Below are 14,853 nucleotides of genomic sequence, written 5' to 3' on the forward strand. Positions count from 1 at the left end.
AATGAGTAATTTATGGCTTAATAAACTGAACCCCTTAAATTAAATTCCATGAGCCGATGTGGATATAGTGCCTTATCTCCTATATCTGCCCTCTTATTGCCCCCGTCCACTTTAACACTATTTAACACTCTCTATTACAGCCCTCAAAGCCTGCAATACACTCCTCCATCTTCCCCACAACTGAATTTTTGCCCTCTCCCACCCGCCCCAGTGTTGTCCTAATATATAGACAGTTAATTACCAGATCTATTTAAACATGCCAGTAGAGGGCACCAACACTTTGGATCCCTTTAGTACCCACTTCTCCCCATTAAACCATTCAAAATACATCCCTCTCCATCTCTCTGCCATCACAGCTATCCCAGTACCTCTACACTTACCTTTATATGTGAAACCTGCCTGTGTTTGCTCTGCTACTTCTGTCCCCCATATATGCCTCCCTATTCCTATCACTCGCAACCACCAAACTTAACCAACATGGTCAACCTAACCAAGTTTATTCCTATCATCTCCAACCATAAACTCCCTCCAGTCCTTAACTGTTCCCTAACAAAGGCTCTCCTCCTCACTTATCACCTCTTCCTTTTCCCGTCTACAAGATTTCACTCGAGCTGCCCCATATCTCTGGAATCTAAAACCCACTTCTTCAGAGAAGCATTCCACCTTAGCTGCTAGAACTTCCTTGACATTGAGACAACCACCACACTACCTCTCACCCTTTCTCTGTGCCTTATACCCCCCACACGTCACTGATACCCCCCGCACCACCTCTCACCCTTTCTCCGGGCCTTATGTTTGTCACCCCATTCCCTCAAGATTGTAAGCTTGCGAGCAGGGCTCTCTCCACCTAATGTATCGGTTTGTCTTAGTCTGTCAATTCTCGTCTTGTCATACCCCTTGAACTTATGTATTGTATTAAGCGCTGCGTAAATTGTTGGCGCTATAAAAAATAAAAGATAATAATTATAATAATATTACAAAGATACTAGAATATACGCAGTATTAACCTGGCAAAATATTAAGGTAATATTTATACTAAATTAAAAAAATAGACCTCGTTTAACTATTTTTTTACCCTTCGTGACAAGGTTTTAACATGTCTGCGTTGCTCGTGTTTAGCTAGAATTTTCTTTTCCCATTTACTGAACCCATGCACGTTATATACATTGAAGGGATTTCTTTAGATGTCATGATTTTGGCTGTATCATATCATCTACTATAAGAAAAAGTATAAAATAGTGAATGGTTGATATAAAAGGACATTTTTTTTTTACTTTAAAAAATCTTTTACTCATCTATATAAGCTAATAAAAAAACCTTGTTAAGTATATTTTTTTTTTGTTTTCTCTCTGCATGTTACAGGGCAATTACATGTAGCGTTTTGCTTTTTCAAACCCATGTTTTCCAAATCTGGTAATTCTGTTCCCATGTGCTATTTGAAACACCTTTTGAACCGTTCAAAGAGATTTACCTTAATCAACCCATGTATTTTTTTTTGTATTACACCCCAGGGTATTTCAGATACTACTACTTTAACTCTTTCCATCACACGTTGTCATAGTAATTTCTGTGTGTGTTTTTTCCCCACACATTTTACTTCAGGCATTAATTTACAGCTCCTGGTATATGTCACTGCCAGACAATCACAATATGTGTTCAGCAAAAATCTGTTATCAACCATGCATGGGCTTGCTTGGTGGTTTGGGGGCATGTGCATTTTTCAGTCTTGAACTTTTACATTTGGTGATCCTCTGCCCAGGCCCTATTTGGGACATCTTTGAGCCTGGCCAATTCAATATACCCAATAAAACCATATATTTGTGAAAACTAGACACCCTAAGTTATGTCAAATTCTGGTATTTCAACTATTTCCATGAAAACATTTTGCAACCAGCCTTGTCAGAGTTTGCAGTATTCGTTTGTGTAAATTCATACCTCAAGTACATGTCACTGTGAAACACCACAATATGTGTTCAGAAAAATCTCATGAATACAGTAATAACCCCCATGGGTTTGTTGGGTTACTTGGAATGTAAAGGGCCACCTTTGAGAGGTGTGCATTTATTGGAATTTAGACATCTGGTCCACCTGTACCTATGTCCTATCTTTGAGACATCTTTGAGCCGTGCCAATTTCATTTTCCTCATCAAATCATGCATTTTTTTAAAAAAAAACTAGACACTCCATGGGCATTTAACATGCCTGCATTTCAACTCATTCCATGCGAGAATTGTTTGTGAAGATATAATGAAAGCATTTAACAATTATAACAAGAGAAGACTAAAATATATTTAAACATTTTATTGGTCCAGCAACTGTACAAATCTCTGAAAGGCATATCCTGTATTAGACAGTGTAGCTTTTATCAGATACACAGGAAATAAGATTATATATACATACACATAAAACAAGTCAAAAATAAAAATAAAAACAAGCCAAGCTAACATTAAATAAATAAATAGCATGTCTAATTGTTTTTTCTTTAAAAAAAATTACACTTTAAATGTTTAACGATCCAGGGCACAAAAATCACTTTTGTTTTGCAGTTTTACTACAAGTTAAACACCCTTAATGACGTGCACAGTATGCGAGTAATTACAAAGCCAAAAGCAGCCAAAGTGTAATTGTGCAAACAACCCGAAAACCAGCACAAAAATAATGCTTAACTTACCATGAAAGAAATTAAAATGCATGTATTTTAATGTCAGAGGCATTAGCAGTGCCACTGAAAGGTGTAGTACACTAAGCAAGACAGTTGGTACAATGGGGGATGGTAACTTTTAAATATAACATGGCAAAAGCATTTACATACACAACATACCCTGATCTCTTGTAAAAAAAAATAATACACAATTGCCCATATACCATCTATACATAAAAACGCAACCTTTTGTTTGAGACGGCAGACAAGAAAAAAAAAAAAAAAAAAAAAAAAAAAAAAAAATCAAATGGATCTTTAAATAAAAATAAAACAGTCTTCCAACAGTCATGTATCAGGCATCAGTCATAAAAAACATACAATCTTCCAGCATTTCTTCCCAGCCCATCACAAATATGTGCCAAGACTTTCCAGTATTGTCTGTACCTCAAAAATCTGTCCTGGTCAGATTAAAGTGCAAAGATGCATCTTTGTATTAAAAGTGAGATTATGAAGGAGAGAAAAAAAAAAAGTTGAAAATGCCATTTTACAAAAATACAGACAGATCAGTGAAATAGCCACTCCCAGTATACACGGGAGTATAGGAGCGAGTGCAACAAAAAAAATAAAAAGGCTCTAGAAGTGGATGCGGCTCCAGAATATTCAAGTTAGAGGGAGTAGAGAGCAGTTATAGATAATATTGTCCTACTAGCAGGAGTAGAAGGATTGAGAAAACCTTTGTTCCTTGCATCAAAGAACTTCATATTATGCCTCTTAAGCCTTTTGGTATCGTACACCTCACAATAAAGCGTTTCATACGGACCTTTGCACCAAAAGCATTAACAGAAACAAATCTGGGCACTTTGCAAAGACTTGAATGTGCAGAACAAAACAAAAAAAAAAATCCAATAATACGTGACGCAGGCCTCAGTTACAGGCTAAGCCGTTCGATTTCAAAACAATTCTGAACACAAACTTCCATAAACTGTGTGTAACAAAAATCAGGCCATGGTCCGAGTACCACGCAGTGGCGACTGAACGGGTTGTATGCCAGCCGAGTACATCACCCAGTAGGCACTCAAGGGTCTAAACGAGAAAGCTCCATATCTTTCGTTTGTGATGTTGTTCCATAATGCAGGTTCTTTAAGCAGTTAAAGGTTCTCCGCTTAGTACTTCTTTGATTCCTGGAAATCAATTTTTTCTTTTTAAATTAAAATGGATAGTAAAAGCTCGATGAGACCAAGAATGGCATCATATTCAAGAATTTAAAGATAAACAAATTGTCTATACAATGTCTAGACAATATAGACAAAGTTAAACGAAACCAAACAAGAAGCATAACTAAGAAGTAATTTGTGTTCAAGCAGTTCCAGCTGTGCACTCCTCCATTGAAAGGACCTGGAAGTCTTTGTTTAACATAAAAATGAAAAAAATCCTCAGTGGCAATCTTCCTTTTCGCTCTAGTCCAACAGCTTTAGGCAGAAACAGCCGGAGGCTAAACTTTTCAGGGTGATAAGTTTTGAAGAGCTTCGGTAAATCAACATAAAATTGGGGCATCAGCTTTTACCGATGGCCATGTTTTCCAGGACAGATCACTCGTGTCCTATATAGAAAGAAACGGAGATGTTGTCCTGTGCAGGAACACTCACACCCTACAAAAAAAGAAAACAATGATTTATAAGAATAGTTACATTTTTAGTATAGACAAATATAAATTCATACTCTAGGCATGCAGATGTGGACACATCAGGCAAAAAATAAATAAATATGGGACTGTTCAACAAAATGGGAATATGATCAGAAACTCCATTATAACAAGGATTAAAAACCAGTGATCCACGTATGATACAAGCTACTATCATTGGAGATAGGAATCCCAAATAGCTACTAGTCCTTCTAGTACACTAAATGACAAACCAATAGTTTTTTTCCATTATTTATTGTTTTATATAGCGCCATTAAATTCAGCAGCGCTGTAAACTGCCTGAGTGTTACAATTAAGGTCTGGTTAATTTGATACACAATCTAAAAGGAGTCGAGCCAAAAATGTGGGGACATTTACGTTATCAGAATATTTGCAATATAATGAAGAGAATGGAGAGAAACAAGAAAGCATACACACCACACTAAGCATGCCACTGGATGCTTGACATGATCAGAAGGGGGGGGGGACACATGGCATAGCAATAAGATGGGTGAAAATATTGATAAGGAGGACAGGGCCAACATGCCCCTAACCAATTACCTTCGATATAAAAACATGGAGGCCAATCTAAGGTAATGACATACTGATAGCCTTTAAAGTGAGGGGAAGAGAAGCAATTTTAATTATCTAGGTAGATTAATTTAAAATTTGGATGCGCATTTACTGTTCTTCAACGTCAATGTATGCAATAATAAAATTCCACTATGTTCTGCTGTCTTTCCAGTCATAATGCTATGGTCTAGTACAAAAAAAAAACATTAAAATGGCTAATGAAAATGACAAGTGGCCCAATACTGCACAGTGCATCCGCAAAATGTACACGACTAAAAACAGAAACAGAGATACAATACTTACAGGCAAGCCTTTCCTAGCAAAGGCTGTAAGGAGAAAAGGAATCAGTGTGAGAAGAAAGCAGAAATATATTCAGATAGACGAGAAAAGGGAGAAAGTTGTAAAGCTGTAGAAAGACTGCAGTGGGAAGAACATCATCTGTTTAGCGGTCAGACCGCAGCAGAATACAAAAAGGCTTTGAAGGCCCTCTATGTAATGTCACAGTGCCAACATGCTATTCCCCTTTTTGTTTTTTTAAAGATACGCACCCTCGTTCTAAATGAAATTGAATGAATAATAGTGTGACAATCTGATTTAAATAGGGCAGTGATATAGGGGAAGTCATGTGCAGATCAGACATGAGCCTGTTTCTGGCCTTATCAGCAGCAGAGGTGTGGAGGACCATCAAGTTAGAAAGTTCAGTAGAAAGCTCCTATGAAGTCAGGGGACTTGTCTTGTTTTTTTGTTACATTTAAAGGGGATGCCACAGGGTTTAGCCAGTGTAAATATTTAAATATATGCATATACATATATATATATATATATATATATATATATATATATATATATATATATATATATATATATATATGCTTAAAAGTGCTTAAAGAGCCCAATGTTAATAATCAGAAAAAGAAGTGGACCAACCTGTGCAGCTTGGACAGTTGGAGGTTCATGGGCTGCACATCCAGATATTGAAGCAGATGTAGCAGCAGTCAGTTCTTCAAAGCTATTTATTCGAGCTTTCTTAGTAGGCTCAGGACTGGCAAGAGGGGTCACACTATTTCTTCTCATCAGTGGGTTTGGGAATTTCTTGAAATCCTGGAACAATTTAAAGCACACACATAAGTGGAAGAACAACCCACTTTAACCATATAGTATATTACATACAGTAGCTTGCTACAGTGTAACAAAAGGGACAATATGTGGAATCCGCTCCCATACAACCAGGACACCGCTATTTTCAATCCTTCAGCTTTGCAAGGCTTGACTAGCAAGAATGAAATCCCAAACTCACCTCCACCGATCTCTCCCGATGGGTGTTTACTGCCTCCACATTGAAAGTGACAGTCTCCACGTGACATCCTGCCAAAATACAGCCTCGTTTAGGTACAGTGTCTCTTTATATACAATTTGCAGTGCTAGATTTGACAAAAACTAATAGGGGTAAGCCATAATTATCACAGCAACATTAACTTACTATTTAACATTATGGTTTATGTGCCTGTCATTGGTCATTTCAGTTTTCACTTTTATTACTATATTACCAATACATAAACAGGTTGTAGGATTAAAAAAAAAAAAAAAAAAAAATTGGACATGCAAAAAGCTTACCATATGCAAATGGAGTTAATTTCAGCATTGAATGCAATGGACACTTCAGGTAGGGCATCTCATCTATAAAGACAATGAATGAATTATTAAAACACATGCAATTCAGAAAACGGGGTTGTGTGTGGGGTGTACTAACTCATTAAAGAAAGAAAAAAAAACAACAACATCTCCATACCTGCAGGTTTGTCCAGGAAATAAGACAGGAGGCACCTCATCACTGCCTGGTGACAAATAACCAGGACATTCCCCTGCCTTTCCAACTCCATGATGACGGGCTCCAGACGTTGAACCAGGTCTTGGTATGACTGGAAAATTAGATGCGCAGATGATTTATTAAAAAGCTAAATCAAGATATACATCATTGAATGTATTTTATGCCTGGGTGACTTATGTAACCATAAACTGATGTCAGATTACACAGAAAGTGTTAGAGAACTTACCTCTCCTGACGGGTAACGGTAATGATATTTGTCTTGAGCACGCAAAGCATATTCTTCAGGATACATTTCTTTGACTTCTTCATAGGTTTTATCTTCGCACACACCCTGTTAAAACAGCACACTGACTATCAGGTCATTCACAACAAGGTGTCAGTGTCTAAGCAAACATTCATTCCTTTCACTCTTTGGCCAGCTTTGTTTGTTAAGACTAAATTGTACTAATTTCCCATTTGTTTGAAAAACCATGAGATATTTGTCAAACTAGGAACCAAATTAAATATATATTTTAAAGTTCCCACAACTACAATTTGAGGAATGTGTGAATGATACAGGTTGTGCATTGCAATAAATGTATTTCTCCAACACGGGGAAAGGGGGACACACACACACAAAAAATAAATAAATAAAAATAAAACTTACAGCATCCAGTTCGTTTAATGCTTTCCACTGTTCATAAGGCATGTTGAGTACTTCTGCTGTCTGAATGGTCCTCTTTAGTTGACTTGTCCATACTTTCAGTTCCTTCAGGTTCTGTTCCTCAATATAGTTCTTCAGTGCAACAGAAAACTTGGAAGGAAAAAAATCACAATGCACATGTTAACTGGCCGACAATGAAAAATAAAGCTGAAACACCTGCTTCCCATATAGCTAGCTACGACTACTATTACAATCTTTTCAAAGCTTGAGCCAGCTAACATGGGAACTGTAAAGGTTGCAATAAAAGTAATGCTGATAATAGGTAACCATGAACTTAGTAAATAGTCAATTTGTAATAGGCATGTAGACAACTGTTGACATGTTTCCTTTGCCTGCCACACTTGTTAAAGCATCATTCTGCTCAGATGCAAATGGTAAAAAAAAGTCTTCAGCATGGTAAACCAATATGAACAATGGTACCACAAGTCCTTGAGACATGACGAACTAACATTTTATTTAGCGTTTTTACCTTCTTTCCTCTTTGTGATAGGCCAGAATCTCCTCCAAGCTTTCCTTTAAGGTTGTGCTCACTCTCACCGGCTCTGCACAGATAAATGCAGTGGGGTTGAACGTGAATGTTCATCAGGTAATATACGATCTTGCTCTGAATATGATCTCGAACCCTGTTAACCAGAAACCTTCGGCCAACGTCAACGACAATAATCATGGACAGATCCCTGAGAAGAAGAAAATGAAGACTTAGACACACCAAAACACAGAATATTAAGCCAAATAAAGAAACACTGCTAGAATTGCAAAGTGGTTACCGCAGATATTGTCCAATGGAAACAGTAGGGGAAGGGTTCCTAAAAGTGGCAGTGTGGAGTGTCCACAGTCATTCTACATATTTGAAAAAGGGGGGGGGGTGAATGCACTATACAATTGCACGGGAGAAAGAGAGAACACCAAACAAAATATTTAATCTTTTTTCTCTCTCAAGATGAAGCCATCAGACATTACCTGTCATGGTTATCAGGATCAAGAGGTTCATAACTGTTCTTGTAGCAGTTTATTCTTTTCATGAAGTCCTCCACTGCCTCATTTGGGGCACGTCCCCTGTAGTCTGGGCTGGACAATTTAACATCCTGTTAAGAAAGAGAATTGAGATTTCAAAGCCATTTCCAACCGAAATCTCACAAATGTAAAATATGTCCACTTCGGGGGGGACGGCACATATCACAGCAACAACAGAACACTTTCTTTCAATGCAATACTTACCAAGATGTTACTAGCAACAACACTTGGGTCATCACACACAGATTCAATGAAGAATACCTGAACAAATAAAAGAAAATCATCATATGACAAATTGGAATAACAGTTTTTTTAATTGATACAGAACATCTAGGAAGAACAATTACAGGCTCTTTAATGGCATTAGAACACATCTTACTTTGAAATCATTCTCTTTGGCAAAATCAACAATCATTGATCTCCTCTCTCTGGTTGTATTGGTGGCATCAAATACCTAAGACAAAAATAGACATATTTTAGGCCATTGTGGTTACTATATACACAAAAATTAATAAAACACAAGAAATGGAAATGAACTTACAGCAATCTGTCCACCTTCTTCTGTCAGGTAAGATTTGACATCTGCTAACGCAGATAAGGCACACTGTCTGCAACAATAAGGAAGGAATACATTTTTGCTGTAATTAATGAAGTTAGAAGGTATTACAACATTTTGGAAGTCTTCATATCAAGTACCCTTATTGGGCAGGTTATTTGGTTGCATTGAACTATATTTAATAGTCTCTTTAGAACATAAACTGTATGAAAAACCCACTCATATGAAGGTAAAGAAGACTACAATATGATAATTCAGTTATAAAACCACCAATAAATGATACAGGTGACACTGGAGAGATACTAACCTTCGAACCTTCATGGCTTCCCTGTTGTCTGCCCGAAAGAAGTCAAAAGAACTGAATTCCTTTACGGCTTCCCGTCTGTACTCTCCCACATTAAAAACTGGAACGTAGAAACAAAATATGTCAGTATTCCTACCATGTCGAATACATCATAAGATATAGTAAATGAAGCATACTTCTTCTAGAGCAATGAGCCCTGCACTATTAAATGTTCAAGCCCATTGTAAATGCCCTTCAGCATAGCTATAGAGAAACTGTATTCGCAGACATTGCTTGGTATGAAACGACAGGGGATTAGTCTTCATTGCCAGATTTTTGTTCATTAAGACAAGATGCCAAAAAGAATTGGGAGAAAAAAAAAAAAATGAAATCACCTTTTGTAGGGACTCCACTCCAGTTGAGGTAACGTGTGAGCTTCTTTGAGATGTAGGTCTTTCCACGGGCTGGTAATCCAACCATTACAATCACAGTCGGTGAGTTGGCAAGTTGGGGGCCACCCACTACAACAGAAAAAGAAAAAAGAAAAATCATTAGAAAGTTATGCTGATTAATGAGATCAGTAGGCATCAAAATGTTGGATCCATTGAGATGTGACATATTATGTCAGACAGTTTTACCAATTACTCAAAATGAGTCAGCAATCCTTTGAGAAGCAGCAAAGCGGAGCACCGTGCTCATCATCTAAACTGCAGTTGGCACCGAACACACGGTAAATTAGTACAAGCCACCAGGGAATATGCTCCTAGACATCGCAGAATCATCTCCATCACTACAATGAACCAGCTCATCTTAATAAGACAAAACAAAATGTACTGTACTATACGGCATGGGTTCAGACTACTCGCTTGGGCATCTCACGCTTCTGCTGACACCGTTTTAAGTTTAGATAAATAATAATTTTCAATAATTTACTCCTGTCCAACAAAAAACAGACGCGTTAGCTTTTGTTTGTTTTTAAATAATGCAAATAGAATGGATTACAGGTTTAAACCAGACTGCGCATCTATTTCTTGCCAGCGAGTTTGGCACCAAAATGAATTCTCTGCGTGCTTTGGCTAAAGCATGGGGTTATTTAGGACCAGGTACAGGGAAACTTGCCCATTATAATCATTGTTCTCATGTTTTGTATCTGTGAGTCTGCACTTGCCTTATTTTCACTCTGGGGCATCAATCAGCAAATTAATGGTGAAAACTATGCCATTACGGCTAAAAGTATTTACAGCTCTCTGCAAACGAGACCGTTTTGCATATATGGAGAAAGAAATGGTAGGTTTGCTGAAGATGCATGGGGCATTGGTGTTACCAACACTGAGCAAATAATGCTAATAAAAACGTCCCAGAAACTAAAACACAGAAAGTATTATCTAAGATAGGGATTCTATACCTAAGGGATATTTTTGTTCATGCTTTTGTGTGTAAATTAGTTGTGTAGATAATATCTTAAGCTCTGGCAACTTCCAAAGCAACCCATGGTAAAACATTTGCCAATCTATATTATCCTCTGAATTTACCCTTTTTAGGGAAATTTAATTTCTACGCAAACTAAGAAATAATTAATCACTTAAAGTATTCCCTACACCTTGATTAGTTGTCTGCTCTTTTCTCATCTAAAATAAGCTTTATGTCTAACCACATATGTGCCAATAAGCAGCAGAAACCAAAACATTTGAACAGAGTTTGAAACCATGAATATTCTGCTAGCATGGTATGACCATTCCTGGGAACATAAATGAGTTGACCCCGAAACTCTAAAAAATGAACCCCCTAGTGGCACATCTTGCTGATTCTAATTAGTGACTCAAAATACGTTTACCAAATGGGTTTAATAATTGTCCTGGTGGAAACCTTGACTTATCATTGGTCAAGATATACTTAATTGATTAACACACATTCAAACAGGGATATCAACCATGACATACTGGTAGCAAAGCTACTAATTGGGAGTCTTAGAAAGCATTAGATAAATGTAGAGTATGAATGAGTCACCTCCAGACTGTGACCCTGAGAATCTGCCTGTTCCCTCTGAGACCCTGAGATTGGTACAAGATCCCTGAGACTGCTTCATATGCATAATTCCATCTAGAGCCATTCTCTTAGAGGATAGATGGAAGTTGACATGTATAATCTCACATGAGCGCAATGTATCAGACAATTTATCTTGATTAATAGCATCCTGTCTGCAGCAGGTAATCTCATGCATGTGCCAAAATATAATCCTCTACTAATCTGCAATGTTCTGAACAAAAGGAACACCTGTGGTGATCACTTTTAAATCACAAAGCAAGTGAAGGGGGTGGGGGAGGAACCAATGTCTGTCTTTTGGTCTCCATATACAAAATCACTAAGGTTTTCTAAACATTACATTTTAGCATTACAAATAGCAATACCAGGCACGCAAAACCGATCAAGTTTCCGCTCTTCAATAACTGTAGAACTGCACGAGATGTCTATTTGCACTCATTTGTTTAACACGGATGGAAAAAAACGTAGACAAGGGGTGGAGACGTCATAGGGATTGTGACCGTTTCAGACCAGCAGGGAAGTAGCACTATATTTTGCTTCACACCACCTGGATAGCAGCGCACTTCAAAGCCATTAACACAGGTAGCAAAAGGGAATTTGCATATAAATATCTATACACGGCTGCCAAGCCAACACAGTTCTGAGATGTCAGGGGAACCACATTCATAACTTTATTGAACCGACTTAACTAGGTATTGAATTCCGATGGATTACATTTAGAGATTGTATCCCCTTTCTTCCAAAATAAAACCCTACCCGACACCATAGGCATAAACAGAACGGGGCTGCGTAACGCCTGTTGCGGGGGTCTGGTTTTATAGCCTTGCCTCTAGCATTCACAACAACAGCTCAAGTACACACGTCGTAATACAAGCACAACAGTTTGTTAAACGGTCTTCGTTACATACAGTTAATAACTACACGGCACAGGATTCCAGCTTTGCAGTAATGGAGAATCATGCTGAAGTGAAGAGGAACAGGCGGGTGGGGAGTTACCGACCCAGGGCGCCCGTCTATTACAATGACAATGTGCTGGCGTCTAGCAGAATAAACTGGCAGGCTCGGTCACGAGTCTATAGCAAAGGGAAATTATCTGACACAGCCATTTACACACGTGCACTACACAGCAGGACGATGCTGCGCAAACACAACGTAACCCGCCCAAATGAAATGGAATGATGATTATTAAGGTTCTAAAAATCATATATTTAAAGTTGAAGCATGAGGGTGACACAGACATTGATGCCATGGGCAACAAGCCAATTCCATAAAGCCACCCTAACACAATCAGTATTATATGGAAGGGATCAGATGTGCAGATCACATCTAATCGCACAAGCTAACAAGGTTTATTCACTAAATAGCATCATTTATTAAAGCCAACCTCAAAAATATTTTATCCGAGAAAATACACAGTCCAACTGGAGAGATGACTGTCAAAAAAAATAATTGATTTAGCAATACTGAGGACCACCCAAGCTTCCTTCAGGGGGGCTCTCAGCTGGGTTAGCCATTCATAACGAATATGGATAAAGTTTGAACTCTCCTGCAAACTTCCACTAGGAGATCTGGTAATTGTGCGTACAATTGAAAAAATTGCTATGGCTAAACACAAATCCTTAGAGTCTGGGGATCTAATGGACTAACCATAATCCCAGATAACCTTTTCCAGAGGACACAAAGTCTGTCTAAAGTTATTTTGGATAACTAATCCAGACATCACAGATTCCAGCAGTTACATGTGCAAGAGGATTATCCAACTGCCCATTCACTGCTCGACTTTCACATTAAACTGATTAAACCCGGAACAAAATGCCCTCTGGATCCTTAAAACTAGCAGGTGATATTCAAAAAATAAATAAAGCCAAATCTATATAAAACTCTAAAGCTGAAATATTTTGGAAGTAAAAATAAAGATGATGCCAGAAACAAATGTAATAAAAATAAATAATAAACAAAGTTACATCTGTTCAAACACTTTAATCACAGTCTAGAATCCAAGAAGCTGGCAACTACCCAAGCGTGTCATGAATGATCAAAACCTACTTACATCAAATACAAAATAAAAGTAAAATGGTATTTTAGGATCCTGAACTAGAATATGCATTACCTAATGCTAAAAATTTATAGTAATTTCTAGAATATAAATTTGTTACGTAATGAAATATAAAAAGAATAATTAGGGGTGTTGATAAAGTGTATAAGGGAGAACAAGTGAATAAGACAGGTGATGACGACATGATAATTGCTTGGTGTTTAGTAATATTTGGAGGTCGCTGGCATGTAAAGCTGTTCTAGAAATAAAGCTGGCTATTCAAATGCTAACACGCTTCCTGCGCCTCTCGTTTTGCATGGCAGAGTCGGTTTCCTTGACAACAGCAGCCCTCCTAAAGGCATTATACCGAGATCGGGGGATAATGCGTCATCTCGGAAGGCTCCCTGCACATCTGCCAATACTGGGACAGGAATGTGCGGATCAATCAGCTGATTCCACAGCTGGTGCTTTAGTGAATCTCCCCCTCCTCCTCACTCACTCACCACCAGCGCTACAGATTAACCACACTCATTAATCCCAGGCGGAAGAAGCTTGCTAATGGATACTTTTATCTCAGCCCTTTGGATCTATTGAATAGATTCCCTCTAGCAGCTAAATGGTTAACACCCAAGTAAAATCTGAGCCGGTAGGTAAGGGGTGTATCCCTAAAAAAAAAAAAAATTGGGGGAATCCCACTATCCGTAAAATTGTCATTATCGTTTTATATAGCGCCGTCATATTCCGCAGCGCTGTATAACGAATATACCGATCTCTGTGCACTCGGCGGTTCATAAACGGAACTACGAGTCGATCTGGATGAAAAACAGGACATGTGCATGTTAATCCAGCAAGAGGATATCAGACACGGTTTTAAAGGGTTACCATGGAACTCCCTGCGCGAACGACCGTGTTATGTGACTCATTTCAATAGATCTGCACGCAACAGACATAGTAATCCGCGCACACACACAGCGTAATATTACAGATTCATGTGTTTAACGGGCTGGGCGGCTGAGCCTCTCCATCATCATCATCACCCCACCACGGAGGGAGGTGGCCACCAGCCTGCCCTGCATCCCACCGGCATGCAGCCTCCTTACCATTGATAGGGCAGCGGGGGATCTCCTCGCTGGGAAGCCAGATCTTCTGAATCCTGTTCTGCATAAGCTCCGCAGGCATGGCAGCAAGTGTTCAATCAGATCTTAGTAAAATGAAGTTAATTTCCCCAGATAATATACCCTGCGATGGATTGGTGAAAAATCTTAAAAAAATGACTCCGATTTCTTCAGATCGCAACGCAGAATTGGGGAAGAAACATGTTTGAAAAGGAAATAAAAGAAATTCTCTCTATTGGGCGCAGTGAATTTCCCGGTGATCTCTTTATAAAAGCCACTGCAGCCGATTTCGTGTCAGGTACTGACAGCCTCTCTCCAGAGCCTCTCTAGTCGTCTCTGATCGGAACGCTCTCTCCAGGAGCTAGAAAAACCCCGGCCGGC

The 14,853-nt window shown here is 38.5% G+C and overlaps 1 protein-coding gene across 3 annotated transcripts in view; it reads right to left on the reverse strand.

Moving 5' to 3' along the window:
- Positions 1-3,554: 3,554 nt before the first annotated feature.
- PFKFB3 (6-phosphofructo-2-kinase/fructose-2,6-biphosphatase 3) overlaps positions 3,555-14,853 on the reverse strand; it is a 32,113-nt gene continuing 20,814 nt past the window's right edge. Inside the window, exons 1-16 of one of the 3 annotated variants that reach the window (XM_053465415.1) lie at positions 14,458-14,814; positions 9,675-9,800; positions 9,304-9,400; positions 8,982-9,048; positions 8,820-8,894; positions 8,645-8,701; positions 8,387-8,511; positions 7,896-8,103; positions 7,370-7,516; positions 6,950-7,054; positions 6,685-6,814; positions 6,510-6,572; positions 6,193-6,260; positions 5,823-5,996; positions 5,199-5,221; positions 3,555-4,290 (exon numbers count right to left, since the gene is read on the reverse strand). In XM_053465415.1, coding sequence (XP_053321390.1) covers positions 4,284-4,290; positions 5,199-5,221; positions 5,823-5,996; positions 6,193-6,260; positions 6,510-6,572; positions 6,685-6,814; positions 6,950-7,054; positions 7,370-7,516; positions 7,896-8,103; positions 8,387-8,511; positions 8,645-8,701; positions 8,820-8,894; positions 8,982-9,048; positions 9,304-9,400; positions 9,675-9,800; positions 14,458-14,536 — 1,551 coding nt within the window. In that variant the 5' untranslated portion in view covers positions 14,537-14,814 and the 3' untranslated portion in view covers positions 3,555-4,283. Of the gene's footprint in view, positions 4,291-5,198; positions 5,222-5,822; positions 5,997-6,192; positions 6,261-6,509; positions 6,573-6,684; positions 6,815-6,949; positions 7,055-7,369; positions 7,517-7,895; positions 8,104-8,386; positions 8,512-8,644; positions 8,702-8,819; positions 8,895-8,981; positions 9,049-9,303; positions 9,401-9,674; positions 9,801-14,457; positions 14,815-14,853 lie in introns of those variants that run through there. The other 2 variants (XM_053465414.1, XM_053465416.1) reach the window with 2 other exon arrangements.

Source organism: Spea bombifrons, chromosome 4 (genome assembly GCF_027358695.1).
Source record: "Spea bombifrons isolate aSpeBom1 chromosome 4, aSpeBom1.2.pri, whole genome shotgun sequence".
In the NCBI taxonomy this organism is placed as follows: domain Eukaryota; kingdom Metazoa; phylum Chordata; class Amphibia; order Anura; family Pelobatidae; genus Spea; species Spea bombifrons.